Raw genomic sequence first — 24,356 nt, forward strand, 5'->3', positions numbered from 1 at the left:
TATATGAATCCCTTTTGTGTATAATTATGTGTTTTGAAGGTTGTTTAGGGTTTAAAGTGAACATTTAGTATGGCACATGTTATTGTAATGTGTATTGAGTCTCCACATAAGTACTCTTTTGTTAAAAAGGGACATATAAAGAAAAACATTTTCGAAACTAATAGTCCTGCTTTATTATACATGCAGACTTATATAAGCTCACTTTTTTAAGACATGAGTGGCCTCTATTGTAATAGAAATATGATATTTGTAAGTTATGTTCCTTTTGACTAAAATACATTTAAATAGGGAGGCAATATTCCTATTCCTGGAAACTAAATTAACAGACTTTTTTTGTCTTCACAGTGTTGGAGACTAAAACAGAGACCCTGGGCCCTGGTTTCAACTCCTATAACATCAATGACTTGTTGTATGGAAGAACCTATATTTTTACCATCAGACCTTTGTATGGAGAAGTGGAGGGCCCTATAAGCACTGTGTATCAGAAAATATGTAAGACATCATTTCAATGGTTTGTTAAGCTCTGCATAATCCATAAACCTCTTTCTGTTTGCTGCAATACTCTATTGATTCCACAGGATATACTTACACTAAATGCATGTTTATATTTTTCTCTACTTAGTTAAGTATCAGTTGTTAAAGTTAAATAACACTTTTATGGAACAGAAGAGTATGATCACATTTCTAACAATTATTTTGATCATTTTTGTATCAGTGATGTTGTGTCTCTGTTCATCTCAGTGGGAGAGGATCCTCCGGCTGTAATAGTCCAGGCTCTGCCAGCCACAGCCCCCCCCCGCATCACGACTGCCTCCATCAGCGACACTACAGTTGCTCGCACTGCCAGCAGGACCACCCGGCACCCCATCGCTGTACCACCGACTAAACCCATTACCCCCAAGAAACCTCCAGGTCAGCCAAGAGTCACTGAGGCCAAATCAGAAGTCCCCCTCCATCATTTAACCACACTCCATGCAGAGACAACAGGTCCACCAAGACCAAGTATGCTTTATTCATACATAGATATTGCTTAAGTTGTATATTCGTTAGCAAGATAAAATGATAAAGTGTGTATACAGTTTGTAAATGTTCACATCGTGTAAGATCTCATCATTTTGTGTTTTATCAGCCTGTGGTAAAGCCAAAGCAGACATAGTATTCTTGGTGGATGAGTCCTCCAGCATCGGCGCTAACAACTTTATCAAGATGAAAGACTTCATTTTCCGGGTGGCTACCTACTTCCCTATCATGGGCCCTCAGGGCACACAGGTTGGTCCCTTAGTACATACTTCCTTTATTTCACCTTGTTCTGGCTTCACTATGGTATGACTCTTTGACTGTATGTTTTTGAGTGTTGCAGGTTAATTACAGACTGGATTGCCATGATCTTAAATGATAATAGATGATGCAAGTTAGCAATGTGTTATAGTGAGTCTCTGGTGCAAGCTAGCACCATCAGCAAGACCATAATGTGCAAATGTTTTCATCAAGTGGGTAGAAATACATTTCCGAAATGATCAACAAGGCACAATGCAACATGGCAAGTAAAGAGTAGAAGCCAAGGAATATGCGCCTGCTTCGTAAGCATGCAAATTATGTTTTTTCTCAATATGTAAAGTAGTATGTGAGAGGAGTTGTGTTTTTTATTTACTTTACACTTACATCTTGAAGTCAGACCTCATTCAACTTAGATTTTGTTATAATGATTTTATGTTGATGTGTATTTTCCTTCAGATAGCCGTGGTTCATTACAGTGATGAGCCTCGAATAGAATTCCGCCTAAATGACTTCAAAGACAGGAACTCTGTGCTCAGGGCGCTCAGAGGGCTGCGGTATGGAGGGGGCAACACTAAAACAGGTTAGTGACACTCACACAAATGTGCACACTACTTTGCACGCCTGTCATCGGAACGCAGCTTCTTATTCCTATAACTCTATTTCTGTCCTGCGCTTGATGTCATGTCACCAGCTGCCATGCTGGTGTTGCTGGTCCTGCTTCCATATAGGAGTAGTTATAATGACTGCTGACGTATGTGTTCCAATTAATATTGCAGAGATTAATACTGTAGGTATCAGCAATTAAAAGTGAGGACCAATTTTGTGTCAAACTCTTGTAGAGTTGGGAACCCTGAGAGTTCAATTAACTTAAGAATTACAATTTTATAATTGAATGAAAAAATACGTAAATGTAATTACCTTATTAATTAGAATTAGTCATTTCTGTTTATGAAAGCTAACAACCTACCTATTGAGCTTTGCTTTTGATTATTGAAATTTACATAAATAATGGCCCAAATGATTTATTGTATTATAATTGTGTTTTAAAATGTTTTTGTTTCTTATCTAGTTTTATTTTATTTTATAGTTTGTACTTTTGGTAGTTATAACACAACTTGTTTATCTGTTTGAATTGCGATTTTTTTCTCAGACATCTGTAATGTTTTATAAAAGATGCTATAAAAAGAACAGTGCTGTTCAGACAACTAATCTACCAGCACTTATCACAGTAAATATTCTTCCAAAAGTTTCCTAATTTGCTCTTAATACTTTTGTGTACCCTCAGGAAAAGGCATCAGTTACGTCCTGCAGGAACTGTTTCAGGAGTCCTTGGGGATGAGACAGGATGTGGCCCATGTTCTGGTTCTGATTACGGATGGCAGGGCTCAGGATAATGTGGTGCCACCCTCTAGAATTGCACGGGCTCTAGGTCAGTTAACATGTTGTACATCCTCCATAAATGTGATGCTAATAATTTTTACTGTAGCAAAAAATTGTAAACCAGGTTGAAATCATAGAAAATGTCATGTTCTTACTTTGTGTCTCTCTAGGTGTCAGTGTCCTGGCCGTTGGAGTTTCTAATGCAGACATGGAGGAGCTGAATAAGATAGCAGCTCCCACTAGCTACAAAAATATCTTCTACTCACCGACCTTTGACGACTTCCCCTCCATAGAGAGAGAATTCATCAATATGATGTGTAGTGAGGAACTTCTCTCCGAGTTCAAACTGAATGATGAGGCAAGACATGAAAAAACTAAAATATTGCCTTTATCATTATTTCCATTCTTTCATTGTACGCTTAGTTTTATTCATGCGTGCAATGAAGCCAAACTCTACAATTGGCCAAGATGTGTTTAAGGTGATACTCATTTACGAAAGTGGCACATGTAAAGTTAATGGAACATGTGTAGGAGAGGTTCTCAACCCCCCCTGGAGTTGGTCATGCATGCATGGTGACAACTTATTACATTAAACCCTTGTAATCAGTTTTTTAATTGACTCACAACAGACTCTGTAGGAACACTTTAATGGTCTTGACTTCATCTTGATGTAAGAGCTTTGGAGGATGTTACGCAGCCATCTCTACCAATTCATTCTATATTTGACCAGTCAGTAATGAATTCCTATTTCCTTGTGTCTGTTTTCAGGCTGCTCAGTTGGACACCCCGACTGAAGACCCAGAGGAGCTGCTTAAGCCTCAGGGTCCCTGTTCCTCCCAGTGTATGAAGGTTGGTCCTCACTTTCAAAATCAATGTTGTCATCATCATTATCATACTCAATCAAATGTTTGAGAGGGTACAAATAACAACAAGAAAATATAAATACACGTAGATATTGGTATTGCATTTTGTTCAAAAAGAGTAAACAGCAGAACAATCTGATTTTATTTAATTTGCAAGCTGGTTTTATATTTACTGATAGGTGCACATTTAATCTGAGCTTCTCGTGTTATACATTACCTCTTCTCATGATTATTTAATAACTATTGATCATATAATTTGTTTTTTTATCCAGGGCCAGAAAGGTGAACGGGTGAGTAAAAATGTGTTTACCTTTAAATTGATTTAGAAAGGCCCGCAAAGTAAGTGTTATTTATTTTCCTTCTCTCATTCTTTCAGGGAGATGGTTCTGGTCTCGGAGGTCTGGTATGTATTATCAAGTTTTCTTTTCTACTTTGTGGTATCTGTTAAGTGATAATACTTTGCTGCACCTTGGACATTTACATTCTCTATCCATTGTACCCTCTGTCCTAATATACCCTTATTGCTTTTTATTTCATTTATGTTCTTGATTATTAACCTTGAGAATAACTTGTAGTCTTTGTGTTGTTATGTAGAGATTTAGGCAAAGCCCGGGACAGTTTGATCCTTTCACTTCTACCAAAGGAGAGATGGGAGAGAGGGTAAGAATCAACTTAGACACACAAATACACAACAATACACTCTACCATAATTCTCATCATTTATTGTCAAATCCCATCTGCTGTCTTTATGCTTTATCTATTATACATTTTATTATGTATGAAGCATGAATGTATGTCAACAATATTAAAATATGGTTTAAATTACTCTTTCATTTTGACTGCATCCTTTCTTATAACTCTTCTATGAAAACTTGAATTTGACAGGGGCTTTCAGGAACAGATGGTATACCTGGGTTCCCAGGACGACCAGGGAGAACTGGACCACCCGGTTCTGCCGGCCAACGGGTAACCTCATTCAGAAAAAGAAAAAAAACTATTTTAAAATCTATTTTATTTATCTCAACGGCAGTCTGAAAATTATATTTGTCCTTTTTTCAGGGAGCTCAAGGGATATCAGGTGATATGGTAAGACCGACATCAAAAATACATTTATGAGACGAAATCTTATGTCTGCTGACTAAAAATCAGATCATACAACTTTGATGTCCTGTCTTTGAATGGAGACCTGGAACTTAACTTAATTTAACAGCAGATTTATGAATATGCTATACAAATTATTTGATTTCTATTAAAACGGGTGAAAAATGGCGGTGACGTGCACAAGAGAATGTGATTACTTGACATGGTTGGTATCAGAGAATCTCGGAACCACCGGGACACCTCACCCTTAAACATTTCAATGTTCTACATATCTAAACAAAATAATGAACTGTTCAATATTATTTGTATGAATGTCCAATGATCACTTTCTCGTGTTTCTTTCCATAACAGGGTCTACCTGGAACCACTGGTCCAAAGGGACAGAGAGGAGAGAGAGTAAGTCTAACATGTGCATTTGATTTAGACTGATTGCTTTCTGCTGAGACTTGAAATCATGACACAGTTGTCTGCTGGATGTATAAACTTGTGCAAAATGATTCTAGTGCTTCAACAACAACACAGGATGGAACTGCTTGGTTGTTTATCCCCTTTTTGTGTGTTTCTATTAGGGAGAGCCCGGTTATGTCATCGCAGGCGCAGACTCAAATTACGTTCCTGGAAGGAAAGGAGAGCCAGGATCTTCGGTGAGTCCTCAAAAAACCATGTTTTGGAGTTTTACCACAGTGAAGTTAAGGGGAACTTAAATATTATTCACTGCATGTCGTAGGGTCCCCAGGGGTCTTCTGGTATACCAGGGATCAATGGATCTCCAGGCCGTCCTGGCCAGCCCGGACCAACGGGGTCACCAGGAATAACTATCAAGGTAATGTGGATCAGCTTCAAAATTCAAAGTAAAAAGAAAAGCTGCACAATGTGCAAACTGTGAACACTACCACAATATAACCTGTATCTTCATCATGATGATTCCAAAATGCTTTAAGTATCATATTACATCTTGTAATGTCAGACCCACCTACAGTGTTCATTACCTTACATAACATTACATTTAGTTTAGCTGATGATTTACAATAACTGCATTCAACCGTGAAAATAACAACTCAATAAAGTTGGAATTCTGCAGGTGCATTAGCTATCAATACTCAGTATGGAGTGTCACAAAATGTCTAATCGCAGTTGCTGTCCGCTCTTTGTAGGGAGATTCTGGTGAGCCGGGAGAGAAAGTAAGTATGATGCTGTTATTCATCCCTGTACTAGCCTTATTAAAAGGTTGCACTAGAATACTTAAATAACAGCATTCATATCATGAATCATAAACATCACCTACATTTACATATTTACTGCCTCAGAATCAGATGTTACCAGGTATGAAAAGTTATTTGTTTAATTTCCATCTGATAACACTTCCATTATTTCCAAAAGGGTTTACGTGGGAAACAGGGAGTGAAAGGAGACAAAGGAGAGTTGGGAAGAGATGTAAGTGTGTTGTTGATAAAATGATTAGAAGTGGCAAAAGACATTGCATATCTACATTTTAAGATCATTCTGAATTGCCTCCTGAAAGTGTTTTCTCTCTCTGTTTCTCGCTCGCCGTCGCTAACACACAAAATGTGATGACACACACACACACACACACACACACACACACACACACACACACACACACACACACACACACACACACACACACATTCAAACTACTGTAGGGTATTGCAGGTTTGCCAGGTCCCATTGGCATTGATGGGGTGCCAGGATTTTCAGGTCAGAAAGGAGAGAAGGTAAACGTTTGCTTGATAAAGGAAATGACACATTTTGAACCAGTCTACTAAAAAAATATGATAATGCGACTGAGTAACTGGCTTGATAAATATTCATTTTATTCCAGGGTGTGGAAGGAATTGGCATACAAGGTATTCAGGGTCCTCTGGGAGAGAAGGGAGAGAAGGTAAATAATATATAATTTGTCATGGTTCTGATATTAAAAAGTTTCTGTTCAGTGTCCACAGCCTCAATATGAAATCCCTATTGTTTTACAGGGAAATATTGGCTTTACTGGATCAGTTGGCCCAAAGGTAACAGACATGAAAGAAACATTTGAACCCTCAGAATTCGAAATGTTTTAATTAAAATAAAACATATGTAATTTGTGAATTACTTTAAAGGGTGATCTTGGCGAGCAGGGCATCCAAGGAATCATCGGACCTCGGGTTTGCATTTCATCATTATCTCCTGTTGCATAACATGCATTGAGTTTCTGCATGTTTTACCTTCAGATGCATAGAAATCCAGTCTAATTAGATAAAAACCTGTTTAATTGAGGGTGATTATTTGAAAGGATCTATGATGAAAGAATTCAGAGACAGTTGTTTATTTTTACCTACAGGGAAAGAAGGGGTTCAAAGGGGAGCAAGGTGACAAGGTGAGTTCATCCCACACACATGTGCGCTCTTTCTTCATTAAGCTGAAAATAATCACTTTATAATTAACATTCTCAATTTAACTTAGCCAGGACTTTATAATTGTCTAATTAAAATTGACGTCATAAAATAATGATGTTTGTACATGAATGTGTGCATGCATGTGCGTGCAGTTTTCAATGTAAAGTACATGTTTTTTGTATCTCTTAGGGAGAACGAGGGGAGATAGGACCAATAGGACCAAAAGGAACCTCAGTAAGTGAAGATTAAATCTTGAAAATACACAAATATACAAATCTTAGCAAGCTTGAGGTTGCATATTGTACTAATACAAAATATTAAAAATAAATACTTATATATTTAGATACTGCCTGCACTGTAACGTGACATCATTTCCCAGGTTGCACTATAATCTACTGGTCAAAATCCACTTTAATTTAACTGTACATTTATTCAGGGCCAACTGGGACCGAATGATTAGAAATGCCAGCAATACCCTATTTGATACGTTATTTCTCCATACAAAGATTTGGATGATGATATAAATGAACAAATGATGAGGAAGCAATTTTGTTCTGCATTTTTTAAGATTTGCCCTATCAGAGATGGTTATGATTACATACGATCATGTGCCAAATGTTCAACCCTCAGTGAGTATCATTATCAAATGGGCCAAATTGTCCTGCACCGTTGGTTTTTAATTTTAGGCAGCGTAGTCCTTTTCGAAGCGACAATCACAAAAACATGACGTCATGAGGTCCATTATCCTATCTTCAGTTAGTATAGTTTGTGTTTTTTTTACACAAAAAGTTTAGCTTTGAAAACAACAGCTAAGAAAGTGTTTGTTAACAGATGATAGCAGAGAGTGATGGTTCATGTTTAAAGGATATTTTAGTTTTATAAATGCTAAAAATAATTTGAGAATAACAAATATTTTTATTTATTTGATCATTTTTTCAGGGACTGACAGGGCCTTTGGGGTTAAAAGGAGATGAGGGTCCTAGAGGAGTCCCTGGAGATCCTGCCAAGGGTGTAAGAACAATATTTAACTCATTTAAATTTTAGAAAAATAAGCATTTAATAATCACACACTTTATTTTGCAAACAGATAATTGGCCCAACTGGAAAAAAGGGTGCCAGGGTAAGTAACCAACTTGAAAATGCTTTTCTGTGGCAGCATGCATCGCTTTGTTTCTATATTTGTACACACCTCTATATATTTTCAATTCAATAATAGTTGTGCTGGATGAGCTGTGTATATTTAAATGTTTGCCTCCACCTACTGAGCTTTTGCTCAACCAATACAATTACACTTGGCTTCATTCAATATTTGCATAATAAAAGGTTATTATTAAAAGTCTAAGAAAGAGAAGAGTCTTACTCCCTGGAACGTTTTTTTTTTTTTCAGTCAAAATATTTAAACTGGCAGCATGATCAAACCTGGGTGAATTTGCCACAGTCATAAATGTTACGTCAAAAAATAGTATTTATAACTGGCTTAAAATAAGTTATTCAGCCAGAGGGAAGTGATTCTCTTAGTGTTTTATTCTGTCGGGACATTGTTAATTAATTGGTCGAGGTACACTCAGTCGTCTGGGTCCGCTTATCAAACACAATTAAGATTTTCTCTCATTAGCTTTTGAAGTGGGAATGAACGCTCCACTGAATGGGACCTCTTTAATGTCGGTCCACAGGGTGCCATTTAAAGTGAAGAGCTTTGTTTTGAAACTGATGATTGGCCTGGTGACGAGAATCACGTTGATTGACGTTTCTTGTATGTGTGTTCATATCTTCTGCTTTTTGTCAGGGAGACATTGGTCCAGTCGGCCCTACAGGCCCCCAGGGAATAAAGGGTGACCAAGGCACCAAAGGGGATAAGGTTAATAATGAAAAATACTCAGCATCATGCTTTCATTTTTTATTTCTGCATTTTGTCATTTGTCTTATTCACTGATACTAGGACAGACTAATAGTTGTTTAGTAAACTACATTCATAGGTATGATTTGTTTTGATGTGTTCAGGGCAGTCCTGGTTTTGGGATTCCAGGACAGCGGGGACCCAAGGGAGAAAATGGAGAGAGGGTGAGTCACCTGATAAAGTAAAATGACTTATTCAACATTTACACCTTGTTATCATAATACTGAAACAGAAAACAGATGTTTATTGCTATTATATTTATGTGTTTATCAATTACAGGGAAATGTTGGTTTGTCTGGAAAACCAGGACAAAAAGTAAGTGAACCCTGACTACTTGCTTATAGCTCTTATTCAAATGTGTATATTAACAATGACACAAATGACTATGTGTGAGGTGAAAACGGTCACTAGTAATGAAATACACAGATAATTATTGCCCTACTTTGCAGGAACCCTAAAGCTTACAAGTTTAAAAGTATTTTAGCTTTTTAAGATTTTGCTGTTTTAGTTCACTTCACTAGTTGCATCAACCTCGTTTACAGTCACAGCAGCTGTTTTCAACCAAAAGATGATGGTTGGAGGAGACCAAAACATAAATAGGGGTTTAAATTAGACTTGTAATAGTCAAATGTCCGGAAACATGACTCCAAATGATGATCCATGGTTGCTTTCAAATTGTCAGTTTAGCATAGGAACCTTCCTAACGGAGTGAAATGACGGGGAAGTACCTCAGTGGCAGCCATGATAAGAGCTTTTCGAATTCTCTAGATCAGTGGTTCCCAACCTGGAACATAAAAAAAAGCCTTGTCTCTACATTACAATAAAATATAAAAAACAATTGATTAATTAATTTGAATACAAATTCAAGTTAGTAGCTATTATAGGCATAAAAAGACAGTAATGTATAATTATTTCTTTAATAGAAATGTTTCTTCTGCCCGTAAGGTGTCCAAACCAGGCTTTTCTGGATAAGCGCATTTTTAAAACATAGTCATTGTCCATGCCGGTTTCAGATTATTTGTCACAGTTGCTCCGATCAGATCGGTCTCCTCCATTTTGTAGATTATTTACGACTTTTGAATCCACATAAACACATCGGCAAAATCCGGCTTACTTTGAGCATGTGTTTTAAACAGTTTAATCCCTTTGTGAATTGTTTCCACTTGCGCCGTCCTTTAATTTCTTCATACAGCGGGAATCCAAATGAATTAATCCTCAATCCAATAACCATCAAAGTCACTCCAATAGTGCTCCTTAATTACGCTTTCATCCTACTTCACATTCATCCAGTTTGTGACAGTAGTTGTAGCATTTTTGAGACTTTTAAACTTTAATTACCGCTGTTGCGCCCCTCCCCTTGTGTGTGTGTGTGGGGGGGGCTCTTGGGAAAAAAGGTTGGGAACCCCTGCTCTAGATGATAGGAAAGGAGCTTTGAAACTTCCTTTATAACCTCCTTTAGCTTAGGAAACACTGGACCTTCCTTTACGAAAGGAAAGGAGAAAATGCTGTCCCACAATACCTTGCAGCCGCAACTTTTACCGTGACACAACATTCGGCCGTTCACGGAAATGCGTATCATGAAATAGCGAAAGTTGCAAAGTAGCTAGGTGCGCTTACAGCAGTCCTCTGTACAGAGATCTGTAGTTTCCCCACAGCAGACGCACATTGATAACAACCGCTTGCGCAAATACGTCGATAGTGTAAGTGCAGTCGGATTCTCTTGAATCCCGGTCGTCTTTTCCTAAGTCCTTTTGAATTCTCCTAACCACTATTCCTTAACCCCCTGACGTTTCACACAGAGGTCAAGGAAGAGTCGATAGACAAAGACGATAGGAGCTGATTTTTTGACAATTCGACCGCAACCCATGTCTGCTCAAGATGTAAATGCTGTTTTCGACTAAAGGCGCCCCCTAGTGGCTAAAGAAATTCCGGTCTTTAATTAGTTTTATATAATGAATGTTGTGTGTTCTGGTAAAAGTCCATTGAAACTATTAAAACCCCTGAAACCTACTTAATTGTTTACTGAAGTTGTTAATATGTCTAAAACAGAAGTCATGTGTTTGTCCAGGGGCATGATGGCTTTAAAGGTGACAAAGGGACTATCGGGTTATCCGGCAAACCTGGAGTACCAGGATTAAGAGGTAAAGATGTAAGTAAATCCTGAGTGGCTGTTACAGCATTGATACAGCACAATTCACATTTATTTTTACAATCATTTACTTAAAAGGAGACAGCTCAGTATGTTACTTGAAACATAAAACATGCAGAATGCGACAAAAGTCCAAACGTATTTAAATGTATGTTTTTGCATAGTAATATTGGTGACAATTACTGTTGACTTTCTGTCTAGGGTACACCTGGAAATAAAGGAGACGAAGGCTCTAAGGTACAGTCATGTTTAGTTGGTGCTTTGGTTTGTTTTGATGTAGCTGTTTCTCAGGAGTATATATACTAAATATAACAGCTTTAAATAATTACATTGCTTTGACTTCACAGGGTGAACTAGGACCACATGGAGAGCCTGGTGACAGAGGAATTAGGGTATTTATATTGCGTTTTCTAACATTAAAGGCAGAAATATACAAAAAGATTAAAACGTGTACTCGAGATCGGCCAATCAATATACTGACATTGTCACTTAATCAGTACATTTGTTATGTAATATTTTAATAAGATTTGCTGTTTTATATTGCCTTTCTATTTCTCTTGATTTTCAACCCCATTTTCAGAGCTCTTATGCTGAAGTGTGCCAATTATTATTGTATCTAGTTATATATAGTTAAAGTGGGCTCAAAAATATATAAGCTCCAAATGTCTGCCAGAACTCCTGCTGAGCAAACATCACATTGCAGCAATTTTACACACATTTGCTCACAGTATGTCATTTGACATGTTTATAGCAATACAAGGCTATATGCTCTTTTTAATTCCTCTGTTAATGTTGTTCAGGGTCCACTTGGATTACCAGGACGACCAGGTGACCCCGGTGAAAAAGGAAATTCTGGAACTCCTGGCCTGTTTGTAAGTTCATTCTTTCCATTCATGCACTCCAACACATTGTATGTGATAGGCTAAGGGGCGGGACATCTCTAAGCAGTTGACCAATCACAACAGATCCGGCCAGCTAACCAATCAGAGCAGGCTGGGCTCTGGTTCCAGACAGAGGGTGAAAAGAGGTGCTGCAGCACAGGCAGTATGAGAAAAATAAAGAGCTTTTTGAACATTAAAGCATGGAGACATGTCACAGTAGACGAGTAGAGACACTAAGTACAAATATGAACCTGAAAATGAGATTAATAGGACCCCTTACAATTTAGTTATGTCTCCTCTGAACAACACCTTAATGATCAGTTTATTTTGTAGAATGAATGTCACCATAAATCAATGTAACAATTGAGCTTAAACTGCAATGCCTAATGATAACCATTGATTTCCTATTTTGTTGAAAGGGTGCTGATGGAAAAAAAGGGGATAAAGGAGATCAGGTTTGTTTGTATTCACCATCTCACTCTCTCTATCTCTATTGTTTCTCCTGGTTGACGCCTTCTGGTTATTCTTCTGTGTCAGTCACTGTCCCTTTGTGACTTCATGATTTGATATGTGATATGTTAACTAATTACGTTTAGCTTTTTGTGTGTGCCACCCTTCAGTGCACCTACTATTTCCTCTTTGTGTTGCCAATATGGATTGTGTTTAGCAGTGTGACATGTTAGATTTTTAACTGTGTTTTATTGTGCTCTTCTTTTGATCGTGCTGCCGTTGTCACACAAAGGGAAAACCTGGACCTCCGGGAGCACAAGTAAACAAACCTCTATTATGTTTTTTGACAGCTTCTCATCAGTTCAGTCATGTTTGACAAAGGCATTGGTGGCAACGAAGCTTATAAAGAACAATAAAACGTCACCCCCCCTTATAGGACAATAAATGTCTGCAACTCTGACTACTTTTAAATCCAGGCTGAAGACTTTTCTTTTTGCCGCTGCTTTTAATTGAACTATTCATATCTTAAACTGCACTGTAACTTTTATCCATGTATTTTTTCTTTTAATGTTGATTTTATTATGTTTGCTTTTTAATGACTGATTTTAAATGCCATTTTCTTAATGTCTTTCATTTTTTGTAAAGCACTTTGAATTGCCTTGTGTTGAAAGGTGCTATATAAATAAACTTGCCTTGCCTTGCCTTGTGACTTTATCCGCTGAAATTGTCCATCAATTACCAAGTTAACTTTTGATTTCTGATTTTGTCCAGATTGTTGGAGACAACAACGTAATGACCAGAGTGATTAAGGTAATTTATAGAATAGCATGCCTTATTTTATCCAGTTAACTTGTTTGTTTTTTCATGAGTGAATTGAAGCTTCCCTGCTCTCTTCTTTTCTAATCTTCAGGGTGAACCAGGAAATCCTGGTCAGCCTGGGTTGAGAGGTGAAACAGGTCTGCCTGGACCAAGCGTGAGTATTTGATCACACGTCATATTTCATTTTCAAGTTCAGATGCATGCTGATCAAAATGCCCATCGATTGACAGCGCAATCATTCAAATCAGAGCTGAATCTATCAGTCTATTAACTGATAAGCTAGTTGTCAGAAAGTTAATCTGCAAAAATTGATTTATAATTCAATCTATTTGTTGTATTTGGTAGGAGAAAATAATAATCAAGCTTTCTTGAATGTTTATTTGAATATTTGTTCTCTCTTCTCAGGGTCCAGAGGGGAAACCTGGATTACCAGGACCATCAGTGGTATGTGTGTTAATTTAAATCACATTGATTGTGTGACTGTTTGTTTCTGTGGGGATGTGTATGTGTTAAAATCATGAACTGTTTGCTTTGCAGGGTGGTTCTGGAAGAGGTGGACTTGATGGTTTTCCAGGAAAACCAGGAGATAAGGTTGTACAAACTTTATTACAGTTCTACTTGTATTATTATACAGTTTCAGCTTACTCATAAGATGTTTCATATTTAACTGCAGGGTGACAAGGGATCAAAAGGGGAGCCTAGTCTGGTGAGTGCTCCAATATTGTTTTTGTAATTGTATACTGTTCATACATGGTAAACTTCCCATAAGGGAGATGATTTGCTTGAATGTTTTTATGTGTGCATGTGAACAGAAAGGTGACCAGGGACGGATTGGGATTGCTGGAATACCTGGTTTACCAGGAACTCCAGTGAGTATCAGACTGAATCATGGTGCCTGTGGCTGAAACATGAATAGGATATCCATCCTTAACATGCCTCTAATGGTTATATGAAAGCCAAGATTTCATATTACATTGATGTTTCAGGTGTTAAATTCAATTAGTATGATTATGATAATCAACCTGAAAGATATCTCCAGATATTGTAATTTTCTTAATGTCCTCTTCTCTACAGGGCAGACCTGGCATTGATGGGAAGAGGGGCCTGCCAGGAAAAGATGTAAGGACCATAATTGTCCAACAATTACAACGCTATGCATTGTGATACTTTTATGCTTAACCACTGAGCTATAATATAAATGTATTCTAATTTCACAGGGAGAAAGAGCAGAAAAGGGAGATGACGGCAAAAAGGTCCTTTAATTTGACTGCAACCAATTGAAACAATTATGAAGCTATTGTTTTGAAAACGTGTGTTAACTTTCCTCTCATTCCAGGGGGACAAGGGAGACGGCGGGGGCAATGTAAGTGGTTTTGAGATAAACAAATATACATTTTGTGAGAAAACTGAGTAACTTCAAGGCGTTTTTCTTCTTTCACAGGGTAAAGATGGTAGTAAGGGGGAACCAGGGCCTCCAGGTTTGCCGGGTAGGCAGGTGCTTGTCACATCGGAGGTAAAAATTTAAATAATTAATAAGCAGGGAAGCTAAAAACCCTGGCAACCTAAACTGTACTGATTGTAACATGGATCCGTTCCCAGGGTGCCACCAATGATGAAATCCGAGAAGCATTTCCGATCCCAATGGGTCCTCCAGGAGCTACTGTGAGTTTGATGCCTACACTGAACACACTTCAGGATATGTATAGCTTATGAATGGCACATTAATTTAGCTATTGCATGGCATGCTTTATCTCTGGCCTCCACGGCATCTGAGTCATCATTTAGCGATGACTGTAGTGCTTTTATTGTGGGTTGCAATGAGTCGTGCCCCTATCTGCAAACAGATATGGCAAGCTTGATGTCATGCATTAGAAGATGCATGTTCCAATGTGTTGCTCCTCTGTGTCTGTGTGTTTAGGGTTCACCGGGAATGAAGGTAAGATGGTCATGCGCTTCAGACTGAAACAATTGTTTAAAAAAAAAAAAGGAATGTTGGTTGTGTAGCTTATTTGTGTCTTTTCAGGGTGATAAAGGAGAAACAGGGCTGAAAGGAGAGAAGGTAGTATTTGATTGTTATCCCTCAAAAACATATGCAATTAGAAATAAACTTCAAATGCTATATGCTTTACTGTCTTTCACACTAATGTCTCTGTAGGGCGTTGCGGGAGCTCGTGGACAATCAATAGAGATGAAGGTGAATACAGGCAGTAGTGATTCCTCTTAGATAAATGTTCTCTTTTTTGCACTTTGAATAATATGTTTTTTCTCTTCTTTAGGAAATTGAAGTGATGTTTGAAGACTATGGCATAAGGGTGAGCTCTGAGCAGGACAACGGCCACATTTTAAGGTTGATAACATTTGTAACAGAACACCAGTTTGACCTTCTCAACAATGTTTCTATTTCCTCAGCTGCCTTTGTTGAAGGCTTTAATTGACAGGCTGTTGCAGGATGGAATAGAGGAGCTGCTTCGTGTGCTTGGCACCTCCCAGAAAACAAATGAAAACACAAAAACTCACACCTCCAACATCATCACTGAGTACACAGTACGTATACTCTGGGGGAAAAGTGTGTGAGGGGTCTTTAAAAAGTTGAATTCCATGTTGCGCCTTTAGTCAAAACATTAATGTTTGCAGAACAGCAGTCAACAGATGCTTGCTGTTGGAATATTGATTATTTTCCCCTCAACTCCCATGCATTATTTAAACTGTCACAATCACGTGTGAATCTTATCAGCTCTCTCCTGTCCTAAATGTGTTGTCTGGACAGAGTTCAGTGAAGTTCGACCTCACCAGTCAGGCACTGAAAAAGGACACCATCGTAGACCCCAAGTTAGACGGACATCTTGCAGAATCTTTGATAGTTGTAAGTTACCTCAACATTTCCACTTTGACTCTCAATATTTCGTATTTCTGTGAGACCATCAAGCTTCAACCAGGTCACGATACAACACATACAAAATGGTTCACACTCAGCATTTGACCCACTGTGAAGTGTATATTGTCCCTGAAATGATTTGACCTCAGGTTAAAGGTACCAGTTAAAACATGGATAGAAATACTTAATTTTGAGTTATTTAGACACAATTAACACTTATAGTTTCATGTCTTGTTACATAAGAATAGATCATATTTGTTAAGTGTTATTATGGGAGAATTACTATTCTTGTGGTACTACTGCCTTATTAAGCCCATATTGAGCAGAGCATATTAAGACCAAAACTCATGTACAACAACTTCCTTACTTGCAATAAATAAGCACTAATTAGAGGGTTATTGAGGAAAGACTCTCAACTAATGGCTTATTACTTGTAGAATATGGTCATGTAGAATAAGGCATTAATAAGTGTTTTATAATGACTAATAAAGAGCCAATATACTGCTAATATGCATGTTAATTAATAACTAGTTGATGGTTAATTTGTGTACCTTAATATAAAGTATTACCAAACATTTGATATACTTTCACTTACACTTATTTTGTCTTTTGCCACGAAGGACCCTTTAATAGAAGCCGCAGAGGGTCCGACTTTATGGAGCGCCACCACACTGAACGGAGATCAGGATATGGACAGGACTGAGTCCATATTAAAGAGAAGATGGAATAAGATAGTAGATGGGGATAGTGAGAACGCATCTTCACACAAAATGAATCTGACTGTTAACAACTCAACTTTCAATTATACTACGACCCAGGAGGTAAGGACATTTTACAATGAAGAACGCCAACTTAAAAGCAGGCTTTTACTAAGTGCTTAACACATGCTGAGTACATTAAAAAAGGAAATTAGTTTTATTTTTGGAAGAAATTAATTAGGATAATTTTACAGCTACTTGAATTAAGTTGTAAAAGTTGTAACTGGCAATTTCTAAACATTCTTTAACATTAAAAATATATTATCATAAACAAAAAATGAATATTTCATGGCAGCTTGTTGCTTCAGGTATCAATCCTATGGCTAAGTATCACAAGATGTGAGAAAAAACATGTTTTTCCATTAAAGACATTGAAGTGTTAAAGCTCTAAAATAATTATGTGATCACAAACAATTAAAATTGATACATAGTGGAGGAAATAAGTATTTGATCCCCTGCAGATTTTGTAAGTTTACCCACTTACAAATAAATGAACAGTCTGTCATTTTAATGGTAGGTTTATATAAACAGTGAGAGTAAGAATATCAAAAAGAAAATCCAGAAATTGACATTATATAAAAGATAAAAATGTATTTGCCTTTAACTGTGGGAAATAAGTATTTGATCCCCTTGCAGAACATGTGTTAGTACTTGGTGGAGAAACCCCTGTTGGACACACAGAGGTCAGACGCTTCTTGTAGTTGGTCTCCAGGTTTGTGCACATCTCAGGGAGGATTTTGGTCCACTCCTATTTGAAGATCCTCTCCAGATTCTTAAGATTTCAAGGCTGATGCTTGGCATCTGGAAGCTTCAGCTCCCTCCACAGATTTTTTATGGGATTAAGGTCCGGAGACTCGCTAGGCCCCTCCATCACCTAAATGTGCTTCTTCTTTAGCCACTCCTGTGTTGCCTTGGCCGTATGTTCAGGGTCATTGTCCTGCTGGAAGACCCCTCCATGACCCCTACGGTACGGTACGTGGCCCCGTACATCCTCTCCTCGATGCAGGGAAGTCCTCCTGTCTCCTTAGCAGAGAAACACCCCCAAAGCAGAATGGTTCCACCTCCAGGCCTGACTGTGGGGATGGTGTTCTGGGGGTTATAGTCAGCATCTCTCTTCCTCCAAACACAGCGGGTCGAGTTGATGCAAAAGATCTTGATTTTTCTCTCATCCGACCACATCACCTTCTCCCAAGCCTTCTCTGAATCATTCAGATGTTCATTGTCAAACTTCAGACGGGCCTTTCATGTTCTTCTTGAGCAGGGGACCTTCAGGCGCTGCAGGATTTGATCCATTATGGTGTAGTGTGTTACCAATAGTTTTCTTGGTGACTGTGGTCCCAGCTGCCTTGAGATCTAACAAGTTCCTCCTGTGTAGTTCTTGGCTGATCCCTCAATACCCCACGGGGCCAGATCTTGTGTGGAGCCCCAGACCGAGGGCGATTAATGCTCATTTTCTGTTACTTCCATTTAGAAACACACATTATTCTTCTGAATAATCACACCCACAGTTGTCTCCTTCTCACCGAGCTGCTTTCTGGTGGTCTTGTAGCCAATCCCAGCCTTGTGAAGGTATAAATGATGTCCCTGAGGTCCTTAGACCTCAGTGCTGCGTTTGACACTGTTGACCACAACATATTACTAGACCGACTAGAAAACTGGGTGGGACTTTCGGCAACAGTTCTAAATTGGTTTGAGTCCTACTTAAAGGACAGAAAAAACTTTGTTTCTATAGGTAAATACACATCTGAGTTGACAAATATGACATGTGGGGTACCTCAAGGCTCCATCTTGGGGCCTCTTCTCTTTAACATCTACATGCTACCACTGGCTCAGATAATGAAAAACAACAAAATAAGTTACCATAGCTATGCGGATGACACACAAATTTACGTAACAATTTCACCAGGAGATTATGCTCCAATTCAAACACTGAGTAAGTGCATTGAACAAATCAATGACTGGATGTGTCAGAACTTTCTCCAATTAAACAAAGATAAAACTGAGGTAATGGTTTTTGGAGCCAAGGCAGAACGTATAAAAGTTAGCGCTGAGCTTCAGTCTGCAATGTTCAAAACAACAGATAAAGCCAGAAATCTAGGTGTAGTCATGGACTCTGACCTGAGTTTCAACAGTCACATTAAAACAGTTACTAAATCAGCCTACTATCACCTAAAGAACATATCTAGGATTAAAGGACTAATGTCACAGCAGGATTTGGAAAAACTTGTCCATGCTTTTATCTTCAGTAGACTCGACTACTGCAATGGTGTCTTTACAGGTCTCACTAAAAAATCTATTAGAAAGCTGCAGCTAATTCAGAACGCCGCTGCTCGAGTCCTCACTAACACTAAGAAAGTGGATCACATCACTCCTGTTCTGAAGTCCTTACACTGGCTTCCTGTGTGTCAAAGAATAGATTTCAAAATATTGTTGCTGGTTTATAAAGCTTTGAATGGTTTAGGCCCAAAATACATGTCTGATCTACTGCTAAATTATGAACCATCCAGAACTCTCAGGTCTTCAGGGACTGGTCAGCTTTCTGTCCCCAGAGTCAGAACTAAACATGGTAAAGCAGCGTTCAGTTATTAAGCTCCAAATATCTGGAACAAACTCCCAGAAACCTGCAGGTCCGCTGCAACTCTTACTACTTTTAAATCCAGGCTGAAGACTTTTCTTTTTGCCGCTGCTTTTAATTGAACTATTCACATCTTAAACTGCACTGTAACTTTTATCCATGTATTTTTTCTTTTAATGTTTATTTTATTATCTTTTCTTTTTAATGACTGATTTTAAATGCCATTTTCTTAATGTCTTCCATTTTTGTAAAGCACTTTGAATTGCCTTGTGTTGAAAGGTGCTATATAAATAAACTTGCCTTGCCTTGCCTTGCCTTAGACAGCTCTTTAGTCTTGCCCATGGTGGAGAGGTTGGAATCTGATTGATTGATTCTGTGGACAGGTGTCTTTTATACAGGTAACAAGTTGGTATTAGGAGTACTTTCTTAAAGGAAGAGGACTTATGTAACCGTCTGTGAGAGCAAGAATTCTTGTTGGTTGCAAGGGGATCAAATTATTATTTCTTACAGTTAATTGCAAATTAATTTGTATCTTTTATATAATGTCAATTTCTGGATTTTCTTTTTGATATTCTTACTCTCACTGTTTATATAAACCTACCATTAAATTACAGACTGTTAATTTCTTTGTAAGTGGGTAAACTTACAAAATCTGCAGCGGATCAAATACTTATTTCCTCCACTGTATGTGTCTCAGGAGGTTTCAGAGTTACCGGATACTGTGGCAGGGACTGTTCTCCTCACTCAGGAGGACTCCCGGAACAAGAACTCAGGACAAAAGAAGAAGAACAGGGAACGTGGGAAGGTAAAGCTGCCATTGACAACTACGAATCTCTACGATTGTTTGCCATTGACTGAGTAGAAACACACATTTTTCATTATTGTTCATCTTGTATATCCAACAAAAAACATAAAATACAATTTTGTTGTTGAGATTTTGCTGTTTGATTGATTATTTTTGATTCTTGATAACTTAAATGTTTAAAATGGAAGGAGAACCCTAGTGTTGCATGTTTTAGCTCAATACATTCAATAATAATTCCACTAATTCATGAAAATCCACTTTTAATTTGTAATAAATGTGGGCTGAAACATGCAAACCCAAGGGTGTGCTCTTATATAAATAGGTCTAAACCATTTGATAACTTTAACTCTAAGAACTTTTAATGTTGCATTAATTTGTGTTCATTAACTTCTTATCTCCCTCGTAAATATCTCCCTCAACTTACAGTATCAACCTCATAATTTAATACTTGATCATCAACGTCTAAAGCATGAGAAACCTTTATCTTTTTTCTCTCCGACTGTGAACTTCTTAACCAGGGCAAAGGAAATAAAGGAAGACATAAGAGGCAGAGACAACGCCTGGTAAATGTCCTTTAAGGGGTCCCATCTTAACCTCCAAACTTCACTCCACTTTTGTCCCAACTAAACAAAAAATAAACTACCAACTAACACGTGTATCTAACACTGCAAAGTTTAAACGAAGACACTGGCTGCCGCTAACATGACATTAACATGACATTATATGTGTAAATAACAGCTTAAATGTTTTAAAAATAATCATAATAAAATGACATTATTTAAATATAATAAACATAATTAACCAGTATTCGTGGTGTGGCTAGTAAAAAATAAAAGCATGCATTTATCTCAACGTCCATGTGCTTCTCATTATAACGGTAACAAATCTCCTTTTTGTTTTAAGCGCTTGGCATTGTGTTCTTCCAGACATTTTAAGTTATGATGTGTAACAGTATCTACCTCTAATTATTGTTACGTGTCCTTTTTCTGAAGACAACTGATGAGGACATGCAAGAAGAGGAAGAGGAGTTTTATTATGGCGAAGAATACAGCTATGAATACGAGGTAGGCAGCAGCTGCGATGAATGTGTGAACAGTGGGAAACTTCATTTGAAAGTGATGATTGATGACGTGGGGCTGTTACAGATTGGGAGCGTTGTCGTGGTGGGAGGCTTCTTGCTAACAGACCTGTCATACTCATTTAAATTGGGATTTTCTCAGCGTCTCATTTGCGCCCACACCCACTACTTGAATTTATCATTAGGAATAAATTACTGTGTCATAACAGCCCACCTGATCGGCTTTGTACATTGTCACTGGAGTAGTTGTAGGTTGCAGGTGTTTAAATGTTACATATATATATTTTTCTAAACAGGAAGAACTTCCTACAGATGTCCTCTTGGCCTCTCAGGAGAGGAAAAACAACACACAGGTACATTTGCTTCAAATGCTGTGTTAATAATTATGTAGCACTGATCATCACCAAAAGTAATTCACTGCTGCACAGTTTACACATGTATGCTCTTTCTGTTTTTCGATGTAGGAGGATCTAATAACCACACACAGTCCTGCCCATTCAGAAACACTGGTGGAATCCTTCAGTCATCCTCTAACGTCCTCCACAGACAGAGACATAGATGCACAGGTGGAAACACACTCAATTGCTGAAGTATTACAAAAATAATTAGTAAAAATGTCCTGTCATTTGAACATTATATCTTACGTATTTACATTTAATATACACATATTAAACACAACCCGGAAACGTTGTATTAACCTAAAGAACCCTTTCCTTTCGGTTTTGTATTCCCCTAGGTTATCTTGACAACCTCAGAACCACTATCACAACCTGGAGATATAGAAATGGTATGGGGGGGGGGTTGCTTGTTTTTGTTGCCGTCACATATGGATTTTGTGAGAGTGTTATTTTGAAAGTCTCTCCTTCACTGTCATATTCTGATCTGTTCTTCAATGTTATCACCAGGAGGAAACGTCACTCCCTACGCCTCCCATCACGACAGAAGAACAACACAAGGTAGAGCTTTGATTTGATTTGAAATGCTTGAAACCTAACTGAATGTTTATGAAGACCCTTGCATGCCTTGGAATGCAAATCTCTTTTATCTCCACTTAACATGAGACTCCTAAAAGTGATTGACAAGTGCTTGAACCAAAGGATTGATGGTTACATTTTCATAATATGTAGTACTCCAAAAATTAACATGCTTTATGTAACAAGCACATATTTCAAAACCTTTTCTTCTTTCTTCTAACTATACAATTTCACCAGTGCAAAAAAAGGTGCATATATGACTAATGTGAATACAATGGGAATGGAAAAAAAGCATCATAGCATTATTAAAGCATGAGACAGGACAGCATTTCCAGAGAATGCTATTAGCATGATTTCTCTAATGCTTGCCTGAATGGGAATGAGACGAACAAGTTGCCTCGACCAACTCTTCAATGATTTACAGGCAAAGAAACAATTCCATAGCATTACCTTTAATACTTTCTCTGTCTGGTTTTTTTAAACAGGACGACTCTTAAGTCCCAAGAGACTGTGACTTTAGGATGTTAAGCATTCATAAGAAAGCTCACACTACATGGAGTGTGTGAATAAACTGTGAACTGTTTTGCTGGTGAGGAGCCCTGAACCTGACCTGAACGTATCATGAGGAAGGACTTCTTTCCACAAAGAGACACTCACCCATGCCCAACAACATACCAAAGTTCAAATCTGCTATGAGGGCTTATATCCTTAGTAGAGCTCTGTAGAAAACCAGGCACAGCTGTTTAAATATTATATGTTTCCTCGTGTCCAGGTTATTTTCATTCTTCACCTTTTTCACTGTTAATGCCAGTCTAGCCTTTAACTTACTCAACTTGTCTACAACTCGTAATTTATTTATTAAGACAAATATTTCTTTGTAACAAATACATATCACATTAGATGAACAGTTTCAAAATATATTTCCTTTTGAAAAGTTGTACTTACATTTTATTTATTGAAATATGGATAATCTTGTGTTTTTACCTTACCAAATATCTTGATCATATCAATGATATTATTTAGAATGTAGTGGTACTATAAGCATATGTGGAGCTAACGCTTTTTTCACTGGTGAAATGTTTCTCTGTTATTACATTGTTTTGTCTGTGTTTAACCTCTCTGTGCATGTATCCTTAGTAAAATTGTTAAAATAACCTAAGCAAATCTGTGTCTTTCTTTCTTATACAGAAATACATCAAAGCACACATACATCAAAGCACACATACATCAAAGCACACATACAGCTGTTTGCTAGGAAGCTTTACAATAATTGTGATAAATGTTTCATGAGAAGTTTTGGGGGTCTTGATAGGTGCTTAGGTCCCAAATCAGGGTGAAGAAAAGCGCTCCCTGGCCCGACTCCATGGTAAGTGCCACCTTTGTAGAAGACAGATTGATCATAATCAAAATGGCAGTAAAAAGTTTTTTGTTTTTTTTAGGTGTTTATGCCAGGTGCCCCAGGTGGAAGAACTCGTTTCTTGGAGGCACACAAAGTAATTCAGTCTTAACAAATTCAAACTTAATGCATGTGACTCAGATTGCATATAATAAAGAATTAAGATTGAGACCTTATTTTATTTTCAGCATCTGTCCTCTGGAGCTCAAGGTTACAACAGCTGGAATGTAAGTTATCATGGATTTCAAATTAGAAATCCAAACCAAGACGCTGAGACTTATAAACATGTTAACTTGTGTTATTAGTGCGAATGCTGTTTACAGCATTCACACTATAGTTCTTCAAATCTTTATTCTTCCTCTTCATCTTCTTCTTCTTATTTCAACCAATACTTTGGCTCTCAATAACTTCAGCATACTTTCAGCTACAGAAACCATTCAAATATCAAACTATTCAGCCTTTTCAGCACATGATGGGAAACTTTCAACTTTTTCAAAATATGTTATACTTTTTTAAATATTCAGCTTTTTAAACTCTTTTTTTAACATGTAACTCAATGGGAGGAACCTTCAAATCCTCTTTTACCTACACCTTGCACCAAATGCTACTCCTTCCACATACTTTCAGCTAGAGACTTCATTCCAACTTTAAAATGATCACAAGACCTTCAGCTATAAAACT

The 24,356-nt window shown here is 37.7% G+C and overlaps 1 protein-coding gene across 1 annotated transcript in view; it reads left to right on the forward strand.

Annotated features, from left to right (window-relative positions):
- col7a1l (collagen type VII alpha 1-like) overlaps positions 1-24,356 on the forward strand; it is a 49,115-nt gene that overhangs the window by 18,486 nt on the left and 6,273 nt on the right. The window contains exons 19-80 of the mRNA XM_034133284.1: positions 346-492; positions 742-1,002; positions 1,130-1,269; positions 1,735-1,858; positions 2,564-2,707; positions 2,829-3,016; positions 3,427-3,507; positions 3,794-3,811; positions 3,898-3,924; positions 4,116-4,181; positions 4,407-4,487; positions 4,581-4,607; positions 4,974-5,018; positions 5,192-5,266; positions 5,350-5,445; positions 5,777-5,803; positions 6,003-6,056; positions 6,287-6,358; positions 6,466-6,525; positions 6,617-6,652; positions 6,743-6,787; positions 6,964-6,999; positions 7,208-7,252; positions 7,958-8,029; positions 8,106-8,138; positions 8,805-8,876; positions 9,020-9,079; positions 9,195-9,230; positions 10,984-11,064; positions 11,266-11,301; positions 11,412-11,456; positions 11,865-11,936; positions 12,365-12,400; positions 12,688-12,714; positions 13,167-13,205; positions 13,306-13,368; positions 13,620-13,658; positions 13,752-13,805; positions 13,888-13,920; positions 14,027-14,083; positions 14,289-14,333; positions 14,432-14,467; positions 14,551-14,577; positions 14,656-14,727; positions 14,814-14,876; positions 15,133-15,150; positions 15,238-15,273; positions 15,370-15,408; positions 15,491-15,526; positions 15,624-15,758; positions 15,982-16,077; positions 16,710-16,910; positions 20,120-20,227; positions 20,746-20,790; positions 21,220-21,291; positions 21,602-21,658; positions 21,770-21,871; positions 22,042-22,092; positions 22,211-22,261; positions 23,592-23,645; positions 23,719-23,772; positions 23,864-23,902. Coding sequence (XP_033989175.1) covers positions 346-492; positions 742-1,002; positions 1,130-1,269; positions 1,735-1,858; positions 2,564-2,707; positions 2,829-3,016; positions 3,427-3,507; positions 3,794-3,811; positions 3,898-3,924; positions 4,116-4,181; positions 4,407-4,487; positions 4,581-4,607; positions 4,974-5,018; positions 5,192-5,266; positions 5,350-5,445; positions 5,777-5,803; positions 6,003-6,056; positions 6,287-6,358; positions 6,466-6,525; positions 6,617-6,652; positions 6,743-6,787; positions 6,964-6,999; positions 7,208-7,252; positions 7,958-8,029; positions 8,106-8,138; positions 8,805-8,876; positions 9,020-9,079; positions 9,195-9,230; positions 10,984-11,064; positions 11,266-11,301; positions 11,412-11,456; positions 11,865-11,936; positions 12,365-12,400; positions 12,688-12,714; positions 13,167-13,205; positions 13,306-13,368; positions 13,620-13,658; positions 13,752-13,805; positions 13,888-13,920; positions 14,027-14,083; positions 14,289-14,333; positions 14,432-14,467; positions 14,551-14,577; positions 14,656-14,727; positions 14,814-14,876; positions 15,133-15,150; positions 15,238-15,273; positions 15,370-15,408; positions 15,491-15,526; positions 15,624-15,758; positions 15,982-16,077; positions 16,710-16,910; positions 20,120-20,227; positions 20,746-20,790; positions 21,220-21,291; positions 21,602-21,658; positions 21,770-21,871; positions 22,042-22,092; positions 22,211-22,261; positions 23,592-23,645; positions 23,719-23,772; positions 23,864-23,902 — 4,187 coding nt within the window. The remainder of the gene's footprint in view (positions 1-345; positions 493-741; positions 1,003-1,129; positions 1,270-1,734; positions 1,859-2,563; positions 2,708-2,828; positions 3,017-3,426; positions 3,508-3,793; positions 3,812-3,897; positions 3,925-4,115; positions 4,182-4,406; positions 4,488-4,580; positions 4,608-4,973; positions 5,019-5,191; positions 5,267-5,349; positions 5,446-5,776; positions 5,804-6,002; positions 6,057-6,286; positions 6,359-6,465; positions 6,526-6,616; positions 6,653-6,742; positions 6,788-6,963; positions 7,000-7,207; positions 7,253-7,957; positions 8,030-8,105; positions 8,139-8,804; positions 8,877-9,019; positions 9,080-9,194; positions 9,231-10,983; positions 11,065-11,265; positions 11,302-11,411; positions 11,457-11,864; positions 11,937-12,364; positions 12,401-12,687; positions 12,715-13,166; positions 13,206-13,305; positions 13,369-13,619; positions 13,659-13,751; positions 13,806-13,887; positions 13,921-14,026; positions 14,084-14,288; positions 14,334-14,431; positions 14,468-14,550; positions 14,578-14,655; positions 14,728-14,813; positions 14,877-15,132; positions 15,151-15,237; positions 15,274-15,369; positions 15,409-15,490; positions 15,527-15,623; positions 15,759-15,981; positions 16,078-16,709; positions 16,911-20,119; positions 20,228-20,745; positions 20,791-21,219; positions 21,292-21,601; positions 21,659-21,769; positions 21,872-22,041; positions 22,093-22,210; positions 22,262-23,591; positions 23,646-23,718; positions 23,773-23,863; positions 23,903-24,356) is intronic.

Source organism: Trematomus bernacchii, unplaced genomic scaffold (genome assembly GCF_902827165.1).
Source record: "Trematomus bernacchii unplaced genomic scaffold, fTreBer1.1, whole genome shotgun sequence".
NCBI lineage: Eukaryota > Metazoa > Chordata > Actinopteri > Perciformes > Nototheniidae > Trematomus > Trematomus bernacchii.